The sequence below is a fragment of the Eubalaena glacialis genome, chromosome 2 (assembly GCF_028564815.1).
Source record: "Eubalaena glacialis isolate mEubGla1 chromosome 2, mEubGla1.1.hap2.+ XY, whole genome shotgun sequence".
In the NCBI taxonomy this organism is placed as follows: domain Eukaryota; kingdom Metazoa; phylum Chordata; class Mammalia; order Artiodactyla; family Balaenidae; genus Eubalaena; species Eubalaena glacialis.
The window spans coordinates 30,181,083-30,206,910 of NC_083717.1; the positions used below are offsets into that span (position 1 = coordinate 30,181,083).

General features: G+C 46.4%; 1 protein-coding gene across 6 annotated transcripts in view; it reads left to right on the top strand.

Moving 5' to 3' along the window:
* Nucleotides 1-25,828, top strand: part of DIP2C (disco interacting protein 2 homolog C) — a 363,587-nt gene that overhangs the window by 278,892 nt on the left and 58,867 nt on the right. For all 6 annotated transcript variants that reach the window (XM_061179712.1, XM_061179713.1, XM_061179714.1 and 3 more), the window contains 11 exons: nucleotides 8,572-8,711; nucleotides 10,867-11,003; nucleotides 12,180-12,388; nucleotides 13,399-13,513; nucleotides 13,986-14,187; nucleotides 16,128-16,237; nucleotides 17,546-17,626; nucleotides 23,256-23,379; nucleotides 23,924-24,045; nucleotides 24,920-25,031; nucleotides 25,120-25,229. In XM_061179712.1, coding sequence (XP_061035695.1) covers nucleotides 8,572-8,711; nucleotides 10,867-11,003; nucleotides 12,180-12,388; nucleotides 13,399-13,513; nucleotides 13,986-14,187; nucleotides 16,128-16,237; nucleotides 17,546-17,626; nucleotides 23,256-23,379; nucleotides 23,924-24,045; nucleotides 24,920-25,031; nucleotides 25,120-25,229 — 1,462 coding nt within the window. The remainder of the gene's footprint in view (nucleotides 1-8,571; nucleotides 8,712-10,866; nucleotides 11,004-12,179; nucleotides 12,389-13,398; nucleotides 13,514-13,985; nucleotides 14,188-16,127; nucleotides 16,238-17,545; nucleotides 17,627-23,255; nucleotides 23,380-23,923; nucleotides 24,046-24,919; nucleotides 25,032-25,119; nucleotides 25,230-25,828) is intronic.

Consider the following 25,828-nt stretch of genomic DNA (forward strand, 5'->3'; position numbering starts at 1 on the left):
AGATCATCTGACTTGGTTAATAATCCTGGAAATACAAATTGAAACAACAATGAGGAATGCATTTTACTCACCATATTGGGAACAGTTATAAGGTTGGTGATCAGTGTCGGCACGAGTGTGTGGAAATGGGTAAGGCTGAGGGCAGCTTAGCACCGAGGTGGAAGGCACGGGTGTTCTGAAGCCATTCTGAGCATGCTGCCTGGCCAGCCCCACCGCTGTTGCCTTGGCGGTGCCCTTCCTGCCTGTGAGTGGGGGACAGTTGTGTCTGTCCCACAGGGTCGCTGTAAAGAGATTAGTTAACACTCGTAACACTCGTAAACGTCCACGGTGCAATAGACATGTCTAGTGAGTGAAAAAGTAATGATACTCATCCACTCTTAGTGGGATTGCAAAATGACCTAGTCTTTTGGGAAGGTATTTAGGCTTTATTAAAATTTTAAATGTATATGCTCTTTAATTCCTCCATCCCCTTTCTAGATATGTATCTTACAGAAGTATTTCTAAATGCATACAAATGAAATGAAATAAAATAAACATATATTCATATTACTGAACACCATCTAATAATTAAAACAAGTCAATTCATTGGTGTGTCCAGTACGCATACTATATATGTTCACATGCACACACTCCTGTGGGAAGATCTGCAAGGTATTTGGTGACAAAAGCAAATTGCAGAAGAATGTGCATGTTGCGGTTCTGCTTCTCTGTGGATGTAAATACATTTGTGTATGCACGGATTTTATAGGTAAATGGGTATTAAAGAGGCTGGAACTTCATATTTAGTGTGGGTAGTGGCTGCCTAGGGGAGGGAGCGGGTCTGGAGGGGCTGGAGGATAAGCAGGGTCTTTCGCCTTTTGCTGTGTGTTCTTGTGCAGTGCTTGCTTTGTCCATCCGAAGGGTGTGGTCACATGTTACTCATATTGCTGTTTTAAAAGTTCACGAAAAGAAAACTTCCAGTGAACTAAAAAGTTCTAATCTGTGAAATGGGAGAATAGTAGTGCCTATGCAGGTTCGTGGTAGTGAGTAAGTCAGTGTGTAAAGGGCTCAGGACTGTTCCGGCACATGAAACACGAACTGAGCACAACTCCCCCATCAGGAGGGAGGGGCTGTCGGCAAGCAGGTCCTGAAGAGAGGTTGTGGGACAGAACCGGGAATGCAGTTGTCTGAGTGAGCAGGGCAACGAGGCCGAGTACTGTGCCTAGGAATTCAGGTGCTTCTGTTCTGCCTTCTTACATGTGTTTTGCAAATCTGCCAAGGGAGAACCCAGGTGTCTGAGTGTCTCTGACTAGCAGGTGACTCTAATAAATATAAATACACAGCGTAGGTTACGGTAATGCCAGATTAGTGCCATCAGTTTACGTTTTAGGTGAGTAAACTCAGTCTTCCATAACTACCATTTTACAGATGTAATTGAAAATTTCCGGTAGCAAATGGAGTTCATGATTTTAAGGTATTTAAATATTGATTCTTACTGTTATTAAACGTAGGAAAGTGAATCTCGTAACTAAGACAAACAGTACACTCTTGGGTCGTAAAGGAACTTCTCCCTCTGGCTTCTCGTGTGCAGTACTTGCCGGTCACCACAGATCAGTTCTTCAATCTTCCCGTACTTGGGATATGTCTGGGCTGGTCCAGCATTTTGCTTTCATGTGGCTTTTTAAAATGAAAACAGGCGCACTTTTTTTTTTTTTTAACATCTTTATTGGAGTATAATTGCTTTACAGTGGTGTGTTAGTTTCTGCTGTATAACAGTGAATCAGCTATACATAATACATATATCCCCATACCTCCTCCCTCTGCGTCTCCCTCCCACCCTCCCTATCCCACCCCTCTAGGTGGTCACAAAGCACCGAGCTGATCTCCCTGTGCTATGCGGTTGCTTCCCAAAAGCTATTTTACATTTGGCAGTGTATATATGTCCATGCCGCTCTCTCACTTCGTCCCAGCTTACCCTTCCCCCTCCCCGTGTCCTCAAGTCCATTCTCTACGTCTGCGTCTTTATTCCTGTCCTTCTCCTAGGTTCTTCAGAACGCTTTTTTTTTTTTTTAGATTCCATATATATGTGTTAGCCTAGGGTATTTGTTTTTCTGTTTCTGACTTATTTCACTCTAGGTCCATCCACCTCACTACAAATAACTCAATTTCGTTTCTTTTTATGGCTGAGTAATATTCCATTGTATATATGTGCCATATCTTCTTTATCCATTCATCTGTGGATGGACACTTAGGTTGCTTCCATGTCCTGGCTATTGTAAATAGAGCTGCAGTGAACATTGGGGTACATGACTCTTTTTGAATTATGGTTTTCTCAGGGTATGTGCCCAGTAGTGGGATTGCTGGGTCGTATGGTAGTTTTATTTTTAGTTTTTTAAGGAACCTCCATACTGTTCTCCATAGTGGCTGTATCAGTTTACATTCCCACCAACAGTGCAAGAGGGTTCCCTTTTCTCCACACCCTCTCCAGCATTTGTTGTTTGTAGATTTTTTGATGATGGCCATTCTGACTGGTGTAAGGTGATGCCTCATTGTAGTTTTGATTTGCATTTCTCTAATGATTAGTGATGTTGAGCATCCTTTCATGTGTATCTGTATATCTTCTTTGGAGAAATGTCTATTTAGGTCTTCTGCCCATTTTTGGATTGAGTTGTTTGTTATTTTGATATTGAGCTGCATGAGCTGCTTGTAAATTTTGGAGATTAATCCTTTGTCAGTTGCTTCATTTGCAAATATTTTCTCGCATTCTGAGGGCTGTCTTTTCGTCTTGTTTATGTTTTCCTTTGCTGTGCAAAAGCTTTTAAGTTTCATTAGGTCCCCTTTGTTTGTTTTTGTTTTTATTCCATTTCTCTAGGAGGTGGGTCAAAAAGGATCTTGCTGTGATTTATGTCATAGAGTGTTCTGCCTATGTTTTCCTCTAAGAGTTTTATAGTGTCTGGCCTTACATTTAGGTCTTTAATCCATTTGGAGTTTATATTTGTGGATGGTGTTAGGGAGTGTTCTAATTTCATTCTTTTACATGTAGCTGTCCAGTTTTCCCAGCACCACTTTTTTTTTTTTTTTTTTTAATAACAGATATGTTTATTATTACATATCCATCAGTGCGGCTTTTAATACCACTTGAAACATGCATATCATCCTAGCGACGAATCAGTTTTCCAGTGCTTCTTATTTGATAGACATTACTGCAAAGCCATTATAAATTATTGAGGAGGTATTTGGTTAAAAAAATAAACAATAAATCATACTGCCCATATGAATCAACCCTTGTTATTGAACAAGAGTTTAACAGTATTTATCTGGTAATTCCTATGTTAACTGGAAAACATCACAGATGTATTGCCATAATTTTCTTTTACACTGGTGTAACCTTCTACATATTTTGCAGAGTTTTATGAAGTCATTCATTATTTTAGCAGGTAGTTTGATGCAAAGATTGTATTCAATTTATGAAAGTCCACCAAACCTCTAAATATTTTAAATTAAGCCAATTATCAATGAAAAACCCCCAACACACATAATTTTTTGAAAATATGTTTTTTGAAATTTTTATATTTAGTCATGGCAGTAAAATAATTCTCTCAAATTAAGGCACTAAAAGGGCAATGCAACTCCCATCAAAAGTGTTCTAAGAATAATTTACATTTCAAACAGTGCATACATTTTTTATATGTTTGTTAACTTAATGTCTTTATCACTTAAAACCACAAAGAAACATATTATATAATTACAGAAATGATGTACCCCACAAAATGCTTTTAAACTTGGTTCTTTTGTACAGTTAGTTCCTAATGTCTCTAGTAGTAAAATAACTCAATATGGCTTGGCAAAAATGCATAGATTAAATGTAATTTTTTTTTTGCCTTCTCCCATTCCCCAATCTACAAACTTGCTGAAACACATACAGTATTTTGTAAGGCATAATGTAAGATATTTATTTTCCATCAAGTCCACCACAGGCAATCAACAGTAAGGCTTTTAAATTCTACAGTGAGGGCACTGAAGTCAAGTGATGTCACTGCTTTCTTAAAATAGTTTTGTATAGTCTTGCAAGAGCATAAAAACTGAAGTTATTAAAAAAAACTTTCAGTTGTCTCATTTTGAGATATTTTCTTTACTCCTTCCATGAGCTCATCTTGATAGTGACGGCCATTCCACTTGAAAGTGAAAGTCTCTTCCTCTCACTCGTATGAGGAAAACTGTGTTCTATCATGATTGACAGGCGTTTTCTTAGAAATTCAAAAAGGCAGCACCTTTTTAAAAAAATATATCTAGCTAAGCTTTCCCTCAATTGTACTTGCATTACATAGTAATAATTAATCTAATCTACCTGTAGGCAAACCCGCAATAAAAAACAAAAAAACCAAAACAAAAAAACAATCCTCAGTGCGCTTTTGTGCCAAAGCAAGGACAGAATAACAGCAATCTTAACCCTGAAGCCTGTGATATTTGCCAGCACCACTTATTGAAGAGGCTGTCTTTTCTCCATTGTATATTCTTGCCTCCTTTATCAAAGATAAGGTGACCCTATGTGCGTGGGTTTATCTCTGGGCTTTCTATCCTGTTCCATTGATCTATGTTTCTGTTTTTGTGCCAGTACCATACCCTCTTGATTACTGTAGCTTTGTAGTATAGTCTGAAGTCAGGGAGCCTGATTCCTCCAGGTCCGTTTTTCTTTCTCAAGATTGCTTGGGCAATTCGGGGTCTTTTGTGTTTCCATACAAATTTTTTGTTCTAGTTCTGTGAAAAATGCCATTGGTAGTTTGATAGGGATTGCATTAAATCTGTAGATTGCTTTGGGTAGTATAGTCATTTTCACAGTGTTGATTCTTCCAATCCAAGAACATGGTATCTCTCTCCATCTGTTTGTGTCATCTTTAATTTCTTTCATCAGTGTCTTATAGTTTTCTGCATACAGGTCTTTTGTCTCCTTAAGTAGGTTTATTCCTAGGTATTTTATTCTCTTTGTTGCAGTGGTAAATGGGAGTGTTTCCTTAATTTCTCTTTCAGAATTTTCATCATTAGTGTATAGGAATGCAAGAGATTTCTGTGCATTAATTTTGTATCCTGCTACTTTCCCAAATTCATTGATTAGCTCTAGTAGTTTTCTGGTAGCATCTTTAGGATTCTCTATGTATAGTATCATGTCATCTGCAAACAGTGACAGCTTTACTTCTTCTTTCCCAATTTGGATTCCTTTTATTTCTTTTTATTCTCTGATTGCTGTGGCTAAAATTAAGTAATAGTGGTGAGAGTGGACAAAATTAAGTAATAGTGGTGAGAGTGGACAACCTTGTTTTGTTCCTGATCTCAGAGGAAATGGTTTCAGTTTTTCAGCATTGAGAATGATGTTGGCTGTGGGTTTGTCATATATGGCCTTTATTATGTTGAGGTAAGTTCCCTCTATGCCTACTTTCTGGAGGGTTTTTATCATAAACGGGTGTTGAATTTTGTCGAAAGATTTCTCTGCATCTCTTGAGATGATCATATGGTTTTTCTCCTTCAATTTGTTAATATGGTGTATCACATTGATTGATTTGCGTATATTGAAGAATCCTTGCATTCCTGGGATAAACCCCACTTGATCATGGTGTATGATCCTTTTAATGTGATGTTGGATTCTGTTTGCTAGTATTTTGTTGTGGATTTTTGCATCTGTGTTCAGTGATACTGGCCTGTAGTTTTCTTTTTTTGTGACATCTTTGGTTTTGGTATCAGGGTGATGGTGGCCTCGTAGAATGAGTTTGGGAGTGTTCCTCCCTCTGCAATATTTTGGAAGAGTTTGAGAAGGATAGGTGTTAGCTCTTCTCTAAATGTTTGATAGAATTTGCCTGTGAAGCCATCTGGTCCTGGGCTTTTGTTTGTTGGAAGATTTTTAATCACAGTCTTAATTTCATTGCTTGTGATTGGTCTGTTTATATTTTCTATTTCTTCCTGGTTCAGTCTCGGAAGGTTGTGCTTTTCTAAGAATTTGTCCATTTCTTCCAGGTTGTTCATTTTATTGGCATAGAGTTGCTTGTAGTAATCTCTCATGATCCTTTGTATTTCTGCAGTGTCAGTTGTTACTTCTCCTTTTTCATTTCTAATTCTATTGATTTGAGTCTTCTCCCTTTTTTTCTTGATGAGTCTGGCTAATGGTTTATCAATTTTGTTTATCTTCTCGAACAACCAGCTTTTAGTTTTATTGACCGTTGCTATTGTTTCCTTTGTTTCTTTTTCATTTATTTCTGATCTGATCTTTATGATTTCTTTCCTTCTGCTAACTTTGGGGTTTTTTGTTCTTCTTTCTCTAATTGCTTTAGGTGTAAGTTTAGGTTGTTTATTTGAGATGTAACAGGTGCAGTTTTTTGTTTATTTATTTATTTATTTTTTGGCTGTGTTGGATCCTCATTGCTGCGCGCGGGCTTTCTCTAGTTGTGGCGAGCGGGGGCTACTCTTCATTGCGGTGTGCGGGCTTCTCATTGCGGTGGCTTGTCTTGTTGCAGAGCATGGGCTCTAGGCACACGGGCTTCAGTAGTTGTGGCTCACGGGCTCTAGAGCGCAGGCTCAGTAGTTGTGGCGCACGGGCTTAGTTGCTCCACGGCATGTGGGATCTTCCCGGGCCAGGGCTCGAACCCATGTCCCCTGCATTGGCAGGCGGATTCTTAATCACTGCGCCACCAGGGAAGTTCTAAAACAGACACACTTTTAAATTATATTACTTAGCTGGAGAATTCATTTGCTAGGGCTGTTATAACAAAGTACCTCAAACTGGGTGGCTGTAAACTATAGAAACTTATTCTCACAGTTGTGGAGTCTGGTAGTCTGAAATTAGGGTGTCAGTAGGGTTGGTTGCTTCTGGGGGCTCTGATGGGGAATCTGTTCCAGGCCTCCCTCCGGCTTTTGGTGGTACCAGCAACCCTTGGCTTGCATACCCATAATCTCTTCCTAACTAATTACTTCTGCAAAGACCCTGTTTCCCAGTAAGGTCACATTCAAGGTTCAGAGGGTTAAGACAGGGACATGTCTTCTGGGGGGACTCAGTTCAACCCACAGCAGTTACTTAGGCTTATGATTTCTGACTCTCATGTGGGGTCTTGACCAAGGACGAGGGTGAGGGAGCCCTGGCTGCAGAGGGTTCCTGCAGGACTCCTCTGTCTTTCATTTCAAAATGTTGATTTGTTGGAATCTTTGGAAAAGAAAAAGCCAGGAGATCAATATCAATTGCAGTGTTTGGGGCTCATTTCCAGGTGGTTTCATGTGGGTCTTATTATTTGGGCGACTTTCCTTTTATATCCTTTTAGCACTACTCTTTTTGATTGTTACAGATGGAATAGTTCAATTTTCAGACTCTTATACTTCTTTATTTTTTTTAATTGTGGTATAATTGACATATAACATATGCTTCTTTTTTAAATACACCAGTTACTTGATTCAAATTAGATCTCTTTTTGTATATTTTAACTTCTGTGTTTCCCCATTTATGTTTTTAGTTTCATTATAAACTTTGATGATACTTTAAAGCCGTATAGCAAACTTCTATTTATAGTCCATATTTTAGATCCTAAAACTACCTTAAGCATTTGTATATGGAAAATTAGAGAAACAAATGTGATGTTTACCTAAACTGCACTCTCTCACTTTGCTTACATTGAAGAATCTTTAGCTTGCAGGGATAAAATCCATGATCTTGGAAATGTTTTAATTTATTTGTTCCCTGATCTAGTCAGCAGACGTTTATTGCTGTACACTACTCCAGGGGTGGGGGCTCCGCAGTGACCAAAAGAAAACCCTCCTGCCCTCCTGGAGGAGGCGTGGACAGATAGTTAGATGGTACCTGCTGTGGAGACAGGACCACCCTGGAAGACAGTGAGGGAGAGGGCCACGAGGCCGTCTGCCAGAGGCAAGAAGGAGACCAGGGCCCCGGGGGGAGTGGGCTGGGGTTTGGAGGGAGAGCAGGGCTGGATGCTGCGTGGAAGCAGGGAGAACAAGAGCAGAGGTGAGGCCGGGGCAGCCTCGGAGCCCGTGGACGGTGGTGAAGGCAGACCGTGGATGTGGTGAAGCTGTACTTTCCTCCAGCCATCAAGCACTTTATATGTGGTCTCTCATCCAAATAATTGCCGATTTTTACAAGTACTGAGCGTGTGCCCACACAGTGCACGTCTGGCCTGGAGGCCACACAGGCGGTCTAGCATTTCTGCTCACTCCTGTCATCGTCCTTCTTGGAGACGTGACTCTCCCTTCTTAGCCGTTTTCAAACCTGGGAAATCCGACCTTGCGGAGAGAGGAGTGGGTGTGACAAGGAGTTGGTCGGTCTCTGGTGGACACATGTAAGGGGAGGGCAGGGGAACAAGGGAGTCCCTCGGCGTCTCTACACTTCTCAGGAGCCCAGAAGTAGAAGGAGCAGACATTGGTGTCTCCTGAACAGAGAAAACAGGTGCTGAGAAGAGCACAGGGACGTGTGGCAGCCACACCTGCCTTCAGAGGCCTTCAGGGCCCAAAGGTGCAACCTTGGTGTACGTGCAGCACATTTACATGCATATCTGTGTTCAGACAGCTGACGTGCTTCTAACCAGACACAAACTGCCATTACAGGCCCACCGATGACAGCAACCAGCCCCCAGGCCGCGGCGTCCTCTCCATGCACGGGCTGACCTATGGGGTCATACGGGTGGACTCGGAGGAAAAGCTGTCTGTACTCACCGTGCAGGACGTCGGCCTCGTGATGCCTGGAGGTGAGCGCGGGTGCAGGTGCAGAGTCAGAGCCCTGACTCTGGCTGGCATCCCTGTCCCCCGCTGTGAGCGTGCCCACCTCGGCCTGACCTCCTGTCTGGTCCCGTGTTCGCCAAGCTTCAGCCCAGGAGGTGCGGTAACACGGCCTCTCCTGATAAAAGAAAACCCAAAATGTTCATGAAGCTGAGGAAAGGCCTCTATGTCACATGCGCCCTGGGACCCCAGGAGGTACCCGGGGCCGCTCTGCACCCCCAGGGACACCTGGGCAACTTCTCCCTGTGCGAAGGTCAGCTTCCTGCTGGTTGTCCTGGTGCACTGGGGGCCAAACCCTTATGGAAGCATGCCTGCAGCACAGGAGCCCTTGTTTAAGTCACAGAAATCATTTCCGCGTTGCATACAGACAAGCTCCCGGCAGAAGGACCTGCCTTGATGAAGCCCTCTTGCCTCTCCACCCCTGCCCTGCGCTGGGACACCTCCTGAGGCCTCGCAGGGGCCCCAGGGAGTGCAGCGGGAACGGCTCTGCTGGCAAGAGGGAGCCCCGGTCTGATTTGTAGGGCTCCCTACCTGGCCCTGCTTCTCCTCACTCATCACATGGTGTCCCTGGGGAGTGGGCCCCCTTTCCTGGGGCAGTTCCTCCAGAGTCTGGACCTTCTCCTGATGAACCTCCACGCCCACGGGTGTTGTCTCGCCTCATCAGGGGCGGTCGCATCCACATACAACCTAACCCCAAAGCCAGGCACATGCTCCGCTCAGCTGCAGCTTCAGCCAGGCCTCCTGCCTCCATTCCTTTCTTGCTTTTTCAAATAAATAAATTCCCCATGGTTCCAACCTCTAAAGATGAGAAAACTGTACAGTGAAAAGCCTCCTTTCCAGCCACTGGAGGCAACCACAGTGGAGACATGCAGGCAACATGTACAGACACACACACTGGCATATTCTTTTTCCTGTTTTTTTAAAATTTCACGTAACAATAGAGCCCTTCATGCCTGCTCGTATCTCGAATCTTGAAGCTCGTTTGTTAGCAGCACGTGAAGAGCTCACACATTCCCTTCCAGGCTGAGGAACGTTATGGTGTTTGGACACATAACAGTTTATCCAAACCCTTCCCATTGGGCGATTTTCCACTTTTTGCCCCTGCAATGTGGTCGATGCAGTAACTCGTCTGTGCTCCAGCCTGCAGAGGTGTGAGGAAGAGCTAACAGGGAGAGTTCTAGAAACGCGCGGTGTGAAGGGCACACACCCGAGTAACTCTGATGAGGCTGTCCTTCAGAAGGATCATAAGGATTGATATTCCTGCTTCTAGCGGGGGCGCCCCTCTTTCTCCACTCCCTCATACCTGGTGTATTTTCAGACTTTCTGATTTTTACCAGTTTGAGGGGTAAAGCATACTTTGGTGTCATTTTAATTTGAACTTTTCTTACCATGAGTGAGCTGAACATCTTCCCGCGTTTTGAGTGGCTCTGTTTTTAGACACAGCACTTCCTGTCACTTAACACCAACCTGGGGGTGAGGGGCAGCCTTATGACTCTTTCTGCCCAGCTCAGCTGTCACTTGGTGCACCCACCACCTCCCTGAAACACCAGCTTCAGCCCTGATCGCTGGCGCTCCGCAAACAGGAAAATTAGCATCCGCCAGCCTTCCCTGAAGGGCGCACGTTGATGGGGAATCTGAGGTCAAAGACTGAGATTCCCGTGGGACGGGGTAGGCTTTCTGTTTAGAAAAGCCTGAGAGGCTGTTGAGCACATGTCTCATGCTCGTTGGTTTCAGGGCTCAGGCTGCATCTTGGAGGCTGTGTGGGCTGGCTGATGACGCTCAGCATGCGGCAGTGACGCTTAGGCTTGTTCTAAGTGTCGTCCTCATGTCTGGATGGCAGAAACCGTTACTCCCTTTAAATGCCATTTGCACACTAAAATTAAAGCAATTGGAATTATTTACTGATGTCACAACTATAAAATGTGAGGTTTTGCTGCAACATGGAAACTCACTTGCCTCAGAGGCTGTGAGGACCTGCTCGCTTTCACCTGTGGTTTTGTTGCAGACGCTGCTTCTGCTCGTTTGTGTTCTTTTTCGTATTCATTCATTTCTTCTCTCTGACTCCCTCCCTCCCTCCCTCCCTTCCTTCCTCTCTAATGTCACTGTGCTTCGTTTTGCGTTCAGCCATCATGTGTTCAGTGAAGCCGGACGGGGTTCCCCAGCTGTGCAGGACGGACGAAGTCGGGGAGCTCTGCATGTGCGCGGTTGCCACGGGCATGTCCTACTACGGCCTCTCGGGTATGACCAAGAACACCTTCGAGGTAGGTGGGAGGTGAGCCCCGTCAGACAGCCATTGCCAGGTGTGTGGAATAGACGTGAAAGAGAAGATGGTAATTTCTCAATAAAACGTATTCATAGTAATTAAAATGGTTGCACTTTCTCCTGCCGTTTTTTTTATAGTTTTCAATAAATTTGGCTTAGCAACGTTGTTTTCACCTCATAACCAGAGTTGAGAAAGAGCAAGTACAGTTTCTTTAAAAGGGGCCTTTTTTTTCATCACCATTCTCACCCATTTAGGAAGAGCAGCAGCTGACAGGTGGGGGCTGGAGAGTGTGCACGGCCGTGCTGCGGGAGGGAGCAGTGGCCCCCTGGGGCCTGTCAGCCTCGCCCAGACGTGCACACTGCACGGCTACCTCTACCACACGAGTGTGTGTCCGTGCCGTGTGCACACGGGTGTGGCATGCAGTTAGCACACACATGCACACACTGCCCGGTAAACCCAGCATTCTCAGAATTTGTATCATTTCACCCAGTGTTCCTGACCTTAGAAGGAACACACTTTGACTAAGTTGTATGTCAGCAAATATGAGTTGTTTGGGGATAAATTTATTAAGATGTAGAACTTCAGATGTGAACACATGTGGTGTGGTGCCTTGTACAGGCAGCTTTGTTGAATGTGGATTCAGGTTTCTAAGTGCCCCTGAAACTGAGCCAAACACAGTCTAAATAAAATTTATCTCCTTTTCTATGCGACTTATCTGTCAGATGGGTTGAGGAAACTAGGGGTCGAGTTTGAACTCGTGGTGGGACTTGCTTCCTCTGTATTTTTCTTTTGAGTGTATTTCCAATAAGGAAAAATAGCATTTTAATGAACAGGGATCACTTTACAACTGACAGATGTTATTTAAAATGCACCTTGCTTCTCCACTTACCATTTTTATGCTGTGGTTTTATAAGCAGAAGAATGAATTAGTGTTTGTTAGACTGTGGCAGGCCTCTTCAGAGGCCCCTGCGCATGGGCCAGTGGGACGAGCTGTGAGAGCTGGGGAGGGAGGGGAGGTGCCCGCAGGCTGGCGCTCACAGCAGCTATGCGGACCTGGGCTTCTCCAGCCAGGGTCAGGTGAGGAGACCCAGCTGGGGGGAAGCAGGACCAGTGGGCTCCAAGGAGGAGGGTGGAGGCCAGGCCCTGCTGGGCACTCAGAGCTCCTTGTCCCCAGGTGTTCCCGGTGACGAGCTCGGGGGCCCCGGTCAGCGAGTACCCCTTCGTGAGGACGGGCCTGCTGGGCTTCGTCGGCCCTGGGGGCCTCGTGTTCGTGGTGGGCAAGATGGACGGGCTCATGGTGGTCAGTGGGCGCAGACACAACGCCGATGACATCGTGGCCACAGCACTGGCCGTGGAGCCCATGAAGTTCGTGTACAGGGGAAGGTGAGCGCCCTCTGTGGTTGGCACAGTTCTCCGCAGACTACACTTTCTGTGTAAAACTGCAAAAAATTGCTTAAACTGACGGGACTTGGTGTCCTCTATAAAATGAAGCCACTGGACTCTGTTACTTCTGAGATTCCATGCAGTTCTGAATGTCCAATTTTATGAAACTTTTCTGAGCCCCATAAATATACTTTCACTCCAAGTTAAATAAGAATGTCCATTTGAAAATCTTATTTGTAATAAGTAACTACACAGAGAAAAGAGCCAAGCATTTATCTTGCTGCAGCTCATTCACCCAGAGGTAACAGTTGAGCCACAAACTGCCTGGAAACTGGCTCCCATGGGTTTCTTCCCGGTGGTGCCCCCAACCCTAGCTTGGCACACAACCGACACTGGATCGCTGACCACGGCTCCTGAGGTTTTGCTGATTTGGAGGAAGTCAACTGCTTTGGATCTCACCCTGAGTTGCCGAGCTAGTGGAAGCAGGAGGAAGCAGAGCTTGGGGTTGGGTGTAGCCGAGCCACCTTCGTGCAGAGGGCACCCTGGAGGGCCATTCGCCACATTTTGTGCTTCCCATGAGAGGCAGACGCAGCTAGCAGAAAACCATTAGCTCCCAAATGGCAAATTTCTGCTGATTGGGAGAATATTGCTTGGCAGGTGCAAACTCAAGATGCAAGTCGCATGGCTCAGTAAATTTCAGCAGTTCTGATACCGGCGCTTGACTCCTCTGTCCCGAGGCACGAGGCCCGTCGCCCAAAGCCACGGGCTACCTCCACAGGAAGTGTGGCGGTTCTGCCCTCCGGCTTTGCCAGGCTTCTCCCCCAAAGCCGCACGTATGTGGGTGAGCGCCTGGGAGTTGGGAGCTGCAGTTTCCCGTCAAGGTGGTAGTTGGCGCTGGGAACCCCTGAGCTCTGCAGTCGTAACAGCTGCGAAGCCCTTTATGGCAGGGCCAATCCCTTCGTGAGCCTCTCCAGCATGTGATCACCGCGATTTCCTGTCTGTCCCCACAGAATAGCCGTGTTTTCGGTGACCGTCCTGCACGACGAGAGGATCGTGATCGTGGCTGAGCAGAGGCCAGACTCCACGGAGGAGGACAGCTTCCAGTGGATGAGCAGGGTGCTGCAGGTAGCTCACTCCTGCCCCGAGCCCCTCTCCTGGGCTCACGTCAGCTTCCCTGCACCATTGTGCTCTCTGATCATCCCTCCTTTTGACCAGAGATTGCATCAGCCATGAAACTTACAGTTGCCTTCTAGGGAAGGAGCTAAACAGACCAGGCTTAGGGTTCAGAGGTTTGCAGAACTGGCTCCCGCTCGCTTGTGGAGGTCACAGCAGGACCTTTTGGTTATGACCTTGAGAGCGTGCTTTCTTTTCTCCCAGTGTCCGTTCTTGTGTGTGTGGTGTCGCACAAGTGCTATGAAAACTGTATTCTGCTCAGTTTGGCGAGCCTGCCCTCCTCTGACCTCGGCGTCTCCATACCAGGAGCATCACGGGTGCTGCACCTGCTTCTGTGTGTTGTGATTTGCACAGTCTGAGTATTTGCTCCATGCCTGTTCATGATACCTATTTTAACACGGTTCCCTCTCTCACGACCTTCCAGGCAATCGACAGTATACATCAAGTTGGGGTTTATTGTCTGGCATTGGTTCCAGCAAACACCCTCCCCAAAACCCCACTCGGTGGCATCCATTTGTCAGAAACGAAGCAGCTTTTCCTGGAGGGCTCACTTCACCCCTGCAATGTCCTGATGTGCCCCCACACGTGCGTCACAAACCTGCCCAAGCCTCGGCAGAAGCAACCAGGTACATCTGGAGGGCCGTGCAGGCCCGGGGTGGCCCTGGAGCTGGGTGGGGGCCACGCTGACCACGGTTCTCAGCCTCCCTCCCCTCCCGTCTCCCATCACACACTCCCAGGCAAGTCAGCCTCCCCCTAAGCGGTGTCTTTCTACCAAGCATGGGATGGAATGCAGCAGAGTCCAGGCAGCAGAGGATGTAGACCACTTGGATGGAGAGGTGTTGGCAGTGCCTGAGCCTAGCCTTCTTGGCGGTTGTCAGACCTCCTGGGTGGCCTTTGGCAGAGAACCTCTCAGGGTCACGGCTTCCTCCTGCACAAATTAGAATAAGGCTTCCATACCTGTTTCATGAGTCACGGCAGCTGGAAGCCTGTGAGGAATCGTACAGATCTACTCGTGACGTTGTCATGATAGTAAACATTTGTCTGCTGCTTTGCAGTTTGGGGAACACGTAATTATCTACCATCTGACTTGATCCTCCTAGCAGCTAATTGATCATACTCTTTAAGGCTGCACACAGTTATCAGTGAAAACGAATTCATTGCAAGAATATGGTGGTGAGGAATCAACTCTTCTGCCAGTGTAGTGATGAAAGGTCCCCAGGCCTCCAGGCTTGATGTGCAGACAGACCTCGGAGGCAACCAGGATGAGCTCGGGCTGGGGTATTAGGACGACGACCAACAGTGCCTGGCACAAGCAGGCCGCTTGTCCACACATTACATGTATTAACTCATTTCATCCTCATGGATTTTGTCCTCTTATCTCCATTTTGCAAGGGAATGAGGAAATCGTACCACAGAGGAGTTCAGGAACTGCCTAAGGCTGTGGGTCCAGAGTGTAGGAGAGACAGACCCAGCCCTGACAACTCTTCACTGATGAAGAGTGGCAGCAGGGGCAGAGTTCCTGACGAGTCAGCTAGAGGTGGCTGGTGGGCACTGGGCGCAGCACAGTTGGCGGTAGATATAGGAACCAACCCGCCCCCAGGCCACCCCCAGAAGTGAGCTTGATGAGATGGGGGTGAGCGGTCTCTCCAGATTCAGGTGAGGACACTGATACTGCAGGAGGAAAGCAGGTACCAGGCTCGCCGACTTTGCCCCTCTGTGCAAGCAGCAGCACCGGGATTGCCACAGCGTGGCTCTCGCCGTGTTCTTACGGAATCGACAGGAGTGTCTCAGCTCCCCGGGGTGTCCTCACTCACTGTCCCAACCTCCCTCTCCCACCTTTAACGTTGGTGCATCATCAGATGCCTCGACCCGGTGGCTAGTGGGCCCAGGTGTTGGAGACGCAGTTTGTGACAGCAGAATTTAGGACAGACATTCATGATGAGGGATCGTTGGCAGATGCATGACCATTGCAGGGCTGCAGGGCTCAGACACCTGTCAGACATCTAGGAACCCATGACAGGGACGCGTGGTCCAGTGAACAGGCTCTGAGAGCCAAGTCGGGCGCCTTCCTCCTCAGGGCGCACACGGCGGGTACCAGGATCCGCACCGCTCTTACATGCAGCACAGAAAATGCAGCTTCGTGTGATAGGCAGTTGTAAGGAAAGGATTCTCTAATGGTACCTGGTTATCTCATCTATTCTTGTTAAATATTGGAGGTTATATAACTGTCTTCAAAAAACTGTTGTTTGTTTGTTTGTTTTTTAACAAATACTAAATGAATAGATGTCAGCATCTCCCTCACTGGAGAACAAAGGCAGCAGCCTGGGAGGACACTTATGAGAATTTGGTGAAAGCATTATTTCTGTGTACCCTTACTTGAGGCTTGTTCATATTTGCTGTCATTTTCATGGTAGTGACTTACTTGAAATCCTGTTCTAATTAGATTTTTCAAAGCTACGTCTTTGAAAGGATTTCCCCGGAGTAAGCTTCTTCCCCAAGTGGGAAGTCATGTTCTCAGGAACTTCACTCGTGTTTTCCTCACGTGTGTGCCGCTGCTTCTTTGCAGAGATCGGCCCTGCCTCTGTGATGGTGGGGAACCTGGTGTCTGGGAAGAGGATCGCACAGGCCAGCGGCAGAGACCTGGGCCAGATAGAAGACAATGACCAGGCCCGGAAGGTGAGAGCTGAGGGTCAGACGTCCGCCTGGGCTCCTCTCCACTCCTGCCCAGATGCTGTATCACAGGCATCACCAACTCCCACTTGCCCTCTCTGGCAGCCCAGTATCTACCATTGATGACCTTTCTTCCTACCTGCTCTCTTGGTCCTGCAAGAGATGTCTGTGTAATTTTATAAGGAAAACGTGTTTGCTGAGGGTGCAGTGTTGTAGGACTGCATGGGTAGGTGATGCAGTCCCATGACTAGCAGGCCTGAGGCCAGTGTCTGCAATCCCTGTCGTGTCCTAGCATCCCCTAAGCACTTGTTCCTGATTCTCCCTCCAGCCAGTGTGAGTGATTTGACACTCACACTGCCTCACAGCCACCTTACAGTGAGGCTTCAGTCCTTTGTTGGAATTCAAGGAAACGTCAATGCAAAACCCAGGTTTGGGAGCCAGACATTCTTAAAGCAGCTTTGGGAGCTGTAGGAGGAATCCTTGGGCCCCACTCCACTTAAACATCAGACACACAGTTTGTCACGCGTAGCTACAAGTCCCCATTAGAACATTCAGCCTTGAGAACTCTCATGATTCACCAAAAGGTGGTCCCACTCTAAATGGGCTCCCAGGAAATGTGACAAAATCCACCATTTAAGATGTTGCCAGTTTGGTAACATGTAGTAACACGTTCACTGAAAGCACTTGATCACCATGTTCCCCACCTCACAGTACATTTCCATCATAAAATGGTTTAAGGTGAAGATGTGGGCATTTCCTATATCCTGACACTAGTGCTGTGTCCTGACATTAAACAGGGCCATCCTTGTTACTACAGACTGAGTCAATGGGTACGTGTCACCTGTGTGATCTGCAGAGCTGTTGAATGACTTCAGGGATGGCCATTGTAAACACAACAAATTTAAGAGAGCCCGTTTTTGAAACAGGGTAGCTCTGATTCTGTCATTGCAACCCCCAGAAATCACTGCTGCATCTTCTGGAAGCCCCAGGAGACAGGATTTTTCTGTGTCGGCTACTCTGTGTATAAGGGGAATAGAGTCTTCCCATCCTTGGGCAGGTTTCGGAAAACTTCCCTCATGGTGGCATGGCACCAGCCCTCTGACTCCTGGGTCTGAATCAAGCACAGTGAATTTCAAATCACTGTCAGGAAAGCACTGTGAGCACCTGCTTATTCTGTCAATTGTATTTATATGGGATTATCCTCTCGCTGTCTTAAGCCACCTTAAAAGCACCCAGACAGACTAAACTTTTAGATGTCGAGGCCAGCCCAACCCCCCAGGACAGTCTAGACCTAATGGCTGTGCTCTGTTCCAGTTCCTGTTCCTCTCGGAGGTCCTGCAGTGGAGGGCGCAGACCACCCCTGATCACGTGCTGTACACGCTGCTCAACTGTAGGGTGAGGCCCCGCCCGTGTGCCCTGGTCGTTCCCTGTGTGGTCCACAATTTCATGCTTCTGTATCGTATTGTCCACTCAAACCTTTCTCCTCAGTCTTAGCTGAATCCTTTTATTTATTTGTTTGTCGCTATTTTGACTGAGACCTTTTCACCTAAGAAAGGTTGCTTTTAAATATAAGGGTTTGAGCATATGTATATGTGTGTGTGTGTGTGTGTGTGTGTGTATACACATATATTTTTGTATGTATTTTAGCAATATTTTTTTGCAATATTTCCCCTCCCCTCAAAATGAGTTATGAATGTCTACAACAGAACAATTGCAGATCTATGAGGTATTTATGTCTTTATTTTTATTACTCAACTCCTTTTTTTTTTTATAATAAGTCATGTTTTAGTTATAGGCTTTCATTCTTAAGAATGAAAATAATTTCTATTTTATAATTAAAGTTCATATTTACATCTCGTATTATAAAAGCAAACTCCTCGGATAGTGTTCCATAATAGTACTTAAGAGTAAGGCCTTAAACATGCAAGAAATAGTACTAACAATAAACATTAAATGCAGAAGTCTTTAATACATTTGTTAACTTTGTGTTTGCTTTGGAAATAAGGCCTGAAAAATAGATTTAACATAGGTCGTCTTGACAAGCATGGGTACTTGCAACTTTAAGAAGTTATGGCTCTTCAGAGTTGCAAAATGTCAAAATCTTAGTGCTTGAAGGCACCTCTTATCATTTAAAGCAATAGATTAAGAACAAGTGAAAGGAAATGCCAACAATATAAGTTACTCCCTGAACCTCTAATTTGGATATCCAGCTACAGACCAGTTTTGCAGTGATTTAGTTGGTAGAAGTAACCTCTGGTTCTCCTCTGACACAGCTTGTCTTGAATTGCCTTGCATGCTGAGTTGACCTCAGCAGTTTCTTGTTCACTGTGTCTGTTCAAGACCGACCCCAGGAAGAGTCTTAGAATGCACTCCCGCACCCCAGCCTCTGTGAGGAACGCTTGCTACCCTTGCCTTTTGGCACCTACACTTGGGCCTAGTGAACCCTCTTCCCAGGATTAATGCTCTTGTGCTCAGGGCGCACAGGTGCATGGTGGTGAGACGCAGGACAAGCCCGACAGTCGTGTGGTGACCAGGAGGCCCTGCTTCGCATCTGAAACGTGCCTGCCCTGCTGCTCTCGTCCATCTCTTTCCTCTGGCTCCTCCTCAGCCTGTAAACACAGATAAGACTCTCCTTTCCTGGCACCGTCGCCGGTTGGTGCTGTCCTGTCTCTCTAATTGCTTCTTCTGACTTTCTTCATCCTGTGCACGTGGCGTGTCTCCTGGAGACTGTTGGGGACTTTCCCTTCTTTCTCCAGAGTCTCTCGTGGCCTCTAGAGGTTTCCAACAGCACCTCCAGAGGGGCAGCTGGAGCTGGAGCCACACTGCAGGCTGTCCCCCAGCCCCTGGGAAGGACTCCTACTCAGAGCCCCTTCGCTCAGCTCCCTGAGTGGGGCCGTGGTGCTGACGTGACGAGGTAGGACAGGACGTCCCCAGGATAGACCTGCCATCCCCCGTGAACTGTGGGCAGCAAGGGGGCGAGAGTTGGGTCGGCATCCCTTTTCCCTCCCCTGCAGCTTGACCCCTCCAGAGCTCTGGGTAAGAGGAAATTTCTTATCTGTCCCAGACACAAAGATTCAAAAATGATTCAGGCGTGTTCATAGACTATAGTCCTGTCAGTGGGAGGAAAACAGCCATGCTAATTGCGTCTCGCTTGGGGACTGGCAATGTGCAGGGCAGATCAACCCCATTCCCAGACCCTGAGTTCACAGTGCTTTTCTGTGGCTAGACATTGGATCATTAGGAGAAATGTGTTCACCGGAAATGACTCGTATTCTAGAAGGGCTTCGTCAGCAGCAACAGAAGGTCTGATGGGGTGAGTTGTGGACGTCAAGGCCATGAGTAAGTTTACTTCAGGTCAGCGCAGGGACAGAGTGGTCTACAACAGCCTCCCTTCAGACGTGACCTTATCTCCTGAGGCTCTCCGGACGAGGAGGCAGCTACATCCAAACAGCTGGAAGGGTCGTATCGGAGCCAGGCATCTGTGTTCATTCCCAGCCTCTCCAACCCCATGTGCACACTTATGACAAGTGTTCAACCTGAACCAAAGGTCAAGAGCGTCATTTCCATGGTGGTTACAGTGTCATTTCCACTCACTCAACCTTCTAGTTCAGCACTGTCCAATAGAAATACAGTGCAAGCCACACACACAATTTAATGTTTTCTAAAAGCAATATTTTAAAAAAGTAAAAAGAAACAGGTGAAATTCATTCTAATAATATGTTTTACTCAATATACCCAAACACTGTCCTTCCAGCATAGGGCCCCAACCCGCTTCCAGGCTTCCTCTGTCCTGGACAGCCCCTTCCGTTGGTTGTGAATTCCCCAACTTGGTCGTGGCTCCCTTAAAACGGTTACCCGTTGGCTTCCTGTCTGTTACACACAGTATTCACTCATATGCCCTCCTCCACGGCAATGCAGTCGAAAGGATCAGAGTTGTTATGAGAGGTTTATAGTAGGAATTGAGGATGTGATTCACTGCAAATCGTGGAAGACTTACATTCTTGGAACTTACTTACATACAGAAGAGCATCTGGTGTTTTTTTTTAAGAGAAACACCAGCCAACTCTTTTAACCTTTTTTTTTTTTTTTTTTTTTTTACTTTTTGAGAATTTTAAAATGTGAATCCTGTTTGGCTTTTTCTTCATTCCTCAGTGTGTTTTTTACTTGTCATTATTTAATTTAATGTAAAACTTTAAAATGGTGCCACGTTTGCAGTCATTGACACTGAAATCTGTTGTCTTTAGAATAGGGATTGGGTGGTGGATTACCCTGCACTGCCATTCTGTCATGATACCGGCCGAGGCTTCTTTTAGGAAAAGTTAGCCTTAATTTCCTGTGAGGTACTTTTTCCTAGAACATTCTTCTTAGGCAGTGGGTTTCTGTACTGAAAACCCAACTTTTCCCATGAATGTTGATGAGGATGCCAGGTAACCATTGACCTGAGGATAAACAGCATTTCATGTTTTTATGACAGCAAGCTCTTTGGAAAATGAAATGTGTGATTGAAAATCAGTGGTGTTTCTCCTGAGGTGAAAGGCTGTGTTGAGACTCCCCATAACCAGTGGTGATGCACAGTCCGGGGCTGGATGAGGCCTGTATCCCATGTGGCTCCCTCAACGTGGAGCCTGCAGGGAGCCACAGTGGAGCCAGTGGAGCCTGCAGGCTGGGGTGGAGGAGAGAGGCTGGGCTGGGCTCGTTGGCACCCGACTGCCCAGAGGGGCCCTCCTCCCGTCTGTTGTAAAGCCCGTAGGGTGGCAAAGGGTATTGTGAAACATTCGCAGAGATTCCTAAAGGACAGAATGCCAATTAAATTTCACCATTTTAAAGTACCTGTAGGTGGAAATTTCATAAACAGAGTCAAAACATATGGCTGCTGGTTGTGAGTCACTGGTGCCTCTCAAATCTCATAGGCTTTGTTGTGTGACAGAAAAGCTGGTTATGATAGGGGATCAGTGTCGGCTCTCTGGATAATGGGGAGAAGATCAGTCCCAGAAGTTGAACAACTCAGTCAGAGAATGCTTGCTGCTTAAGATAAGACTGGCTAACGACCAGCGGACAGCAGGGTGGTGGCAGGACTCCCCTGTGGCATACCGCTGCCCGCCCCACCAGCAGCACAGCTGGTCCCCAGCAACAACCAGGAGCGCAGTGCTGGCTTCCCTCCAGGACAGCTGGCGTGCGCATGTCAGGAGGGCTGGCATGGGCCTCACCTTAGCTGTGCTGGGGGCTGGTGCCCCATCTTCACTTAGAAGAGCTCACAGGACTTTTGGGTCCTTTTGAGTGTGTGTTTTGGTTCATGTGACAGGTGTGTTCCCCAGGAGTAACTGCTCAGAGGAACGGTCCAGTTGAGAAGGCACCAGGTTCTCTGGTTTGGGCTGGCTTTCTAGACGCCAGTCTCGTGGATCTTTCTGTGTTTACCCAGCCTTGCCACATTCTGCTCTCTGGCTCTTCCATTTCATATATCTTTTTCTATTATTTTTTAACCTTTCTTAGAAGGAAGGTAATTAAGGAGAATATGTAGGATGAGAAGGTTCAAATCAGAGAAATGTAAGCGAATCCTGTCCACTGTGGGCGAGGCCAGTGCCAGCACAGCAGGAAGGGACTGGAGCCTGGCTGGCAGCTGCCTGGACGGCCTCCCTTTGCCGGGCTTCTGCGGCCCTGGGCCCCAGTTATGGAGAGAGCCTCCTGCTTCCCAGGGTAGATACGGCCGTCAGTGATCTCCTGAGTGTTTTAGGCAAACACCGGCTGCTGGTATATACATCCTGATGCCTTTTAAATGGTTTTCACTCCCATCAGTTCCCGCCCACCTTGTGCACGTGTTCCAGTTGGGCGGTAATTCTAATGTCTCTTCCCACACCTCAAGTCACCAGGTCACCAGTGTCCTTTAACGGCCCCAAAGGTTCTGGTCTCTCCTGTCCACATTTCTCCTCCCACACAACCGGCTGCTCACACCACCTTCCTGTGGACTTCCTTCTGCTCAGGCGACAGTCTTTTCCGTGTCACCCACCAGCTCATTTACCCTGCTTGGAAGCTCCCCACCTAAATAGAAGCATCTGGCCCAAGTGTCCACCATCGTTTCTTCAGCTGCAGGGTCTTCCTCACCCGACACTCCTGGCCAGTTTGCCTGTTGCTTAAGGAAAGGTCCTTCACCCTGTTCATCCCTTTAAAGTAGGAATTGATAATAAAGAAGCAGTTTTTAAATAGCTGTAGGCAGTGATCTCTTCTCATCTGGGAATATGTGAAATGAAAAGTGCATTCTCAAGAGAAACTTTTTTTGGAGACTTGTATGTTTATAATTTGCAGTTCATTCTTGCTTTTCTTTAAAGAGTAAACATTATGTATTTTGATATCTCTTAGTACCTACTTTGCTACTGATTTTCGCCTACAATGCTTTTTTAAGGTACTTTTCAATCCAAGTGTGTTTTACATTTGCTCCTGCATATTTAAAAGTCTACATTAAATGAATTTGACAATTCCCTTTTTTTCTTTTGTGTTTTTTGGGGTTTTTTTGACTTTTTTTTTTTTTGACTGTTGCTTTTCTGGGAGTTTGTTTTGTTTTCTGACCTCCCTGACTTTTGATGTGGTCTTTCTTAAAAACAGTTTCAATTAGTCTTACTTTTCATAGTGTGAGTCCTACAGATTTACGACTAATTCTTATTGCCCATGACAGTTACACTTAAGTCCCAGAATTACTAGATTGATTTTTTTTGTAATTTTAGCTATTTTTTCAAGTCAAGTCATTATTTTTAAAATATTTCTTTTTAATACAAACGTATCTAGATGCCTCTTTGGTGTTGTATTCCTTAGCCAGTGGGGAGGAAAGGAGAGTGAATGCTAACAGTGGGGGGGCGTCTTCTGAGGGGGTGACAAAAACATTCTGAAGCTGACTGTGGTGATGGTTGCCCAACTCTGCAGATACATCCATTTAACTGCACATTTTAAATAAGTGAGTTGTATGGTATATGAACTGCACCTCAAAGCTGTCATATTAAAAAAAATCTTACCCACTTGTTCTTGTGCTACTCAGGGCACAATAGCGAACTCGCTGACGTGTGTCCAGCTGCACAAGCGGGCTGAGAAGATAGCCGTGATGCTGATGGAGAGAGGGCACCTGCAGGATGGGGACCACGTTGCTCTGGTCTACCCACCGGGTAAGAAGCAGGGCCATGCAAGACCAGCCCTTGCCCGAGAGACCCTTCACTGCACATGTTGGTGCTCGATGACCTTGTGTGTTACCACCAAAAATGGGCACTGTCTCTCCTGCCTGGCTCACTTGTGCGGACTGTGCTATGTGCTATACCACTAATAGTAGGGACACAGATAAAGCGGTAGTTCACAACAACTTTTGTATCTAAATTTGTTTTATTAGATATCTGAGGTAGTTCATTTCATCAATAGTAGTTAAATCCTTGACTACTGAATTGATAATCAGAAAGTTGAGTAATTCCTTAGAGAAATGAGAGCAGTCAAGCTTCTGGGCTGCTTTGGCTTCCTGTGCCTAAAAGAACGGGCCAGGTGGGAGTTACCCCTGAAGTTTAACAGACCCACAGGGAGGAGGACAGGTCTGTTGAAGGTCTCAGTTACTGCCGTACCCTTCTGACTGTTTCCAGGCTGGTGATTCTGCTGACAGGGATGATGGCCATTAAACAGCTTGTTTTGCTTCAAGTGAGAACTTTTGCTTTTCTCCCCATGTAGGAATAGACCTTATCGCAGCATTTTATGGTTGCCTGTATGCAGGCTGTGTGCCAATAACCGTCCGTCCTCCACACCCACAGAACATCGCAACCACGCTGCCAACCGTGAAGATGATCGTGGAGGTAACGCTGCCTGCGGGTGTCTGCGCCTGAGTGTTGGGCTTGCAGATCACAGAGCCTGGGCTCCCAGGGAAGGGCCGGGTGCAGGCATGGGATTGCATGGGAGTCTGTGGTCCCAGTGGTGGAGTGGGACACAGCCTCTTCCCTCTAGGAGTTGGCCATCTCGTTCTGGAAGGAAGATAGCAGCTTGTGCGTAGAATTAGGGGCTAGAGAACAGCTTTGCCACAATGCGTGGGAATTGATGCAACTCCCCAGAGAGGACATCCCTCTGGACACTGGGAGCTTCCCTACCAAGCCCAAGGAGCAAACCAAAACAAGTGGGAAAGTCATAAATGTTTAAAGGTTCTTCCTCAAGATTGAGAAGCATCCTGTTCCTTTTTGAAAGTATAGATTTGATTTAATTTTTTTTTGCCTGGGGAAGTTTAAAAGGATTAGGATATGTTTTTCCCTTGGAGGAGGAACCACGAGGGACATCACAAATGAATACTTATTTGTAGTTGTGTTGGAGGACCCTCAAGGTTGTCACTCTGATAGATGGTACTGAGGCTGTGTGTGTAAATGTGTGCATTTCTGGGGGATGGAGCTAACAGTGAGAGCAGGTAGTTTGGATGCTGCTTTCTGAGTGTGACCATCACACAGGGGATACTGCCAGGGACCTCAGTCCCCACAAGGTCTGCTTGTGTGCTCTGTGGTCAGATTCCTGGTCATGTGGAACTCCATTGGCCAACACAGCCCCTTGTGAGGCAGCTGTGCTCCTGGTGCCCAGCCTGTGCTGCGAGCTTCATGGCCTCCACGTGGTGCACAGCTGGCACGTGAGCATGCGTCCATCCCCATCCTTTACCCTCCTCCTCTCCATTCCTTGTTCTCTGACCCTCAGGTGAGCCGCTCCGCCTGTTTGATGACAACACAACTGATCTGTAAATTGTTACGGTCCAGGGAGGCAGCTGCAGCTGTAGACGTCAGGGCCTGGCCCCCGATACTGGACACAGGTTCGTCCTCCAACTCGCTGATATGTTTGTTTGCTTATCTGCTTTTCCATTAAGTCAGAGATGCTAACAGCTTTGTTTTGCTCTCCAGATGATTTGCCAAAGAAGCGGCCTGCCCAGATCTACAAACCTTCCAACCCAGACACGCTAGCCTATCTTGATTTTAGTGTGTCCACGACTGGGATGCTAGCTGGAGTGAAGGTGAGAAACACAGTCTGTGGAATAGTAGTTAGCAAGCCACAAAGCAATGGTCAGTTTTCATTCTTATGGGTATAGGGCTCTGATGGGGCCTGGCAGCAAAACAGGGAGAGAGGGATATATGTGCATTTTGTTCAAACTATAAAATGCGTGACCATTTCAGTAGTTAGCTAGGCTGACTGATTATTTCCAAATGTTCCAGCTATTTTTTTATGTAAACAGAGCTTCCCTAGTCTCTAATTAAAAAACTGCTTATGTTTTTCTTTCTTGCTGGTTCTCAAATCCCAGTATTCTATTATAAAACTCTGTGCACTGGAGTTTCTCGCTTATTTAACATGGGTCTCATTATAACTTGCCAGCACGCTGCTCATTGCCTCTGAAATGATGCTTTTTCCTATGAAAGAATGGTGGAACTACTATGTGTGTCACCAGAATTAGGACCCTCACAGCTCAGGCAATGTCCTTGTCAAGATACCGTTAAGCCTGAGAAAACCATAATTCAAAAAGAGTCATGTACCACAATGTTCATTGAAGCTCTATTTGCAATAGCCAGGACATGGAAGCAACCTAAGTGTCCATCGACAGATGAATGGATAAAGAAG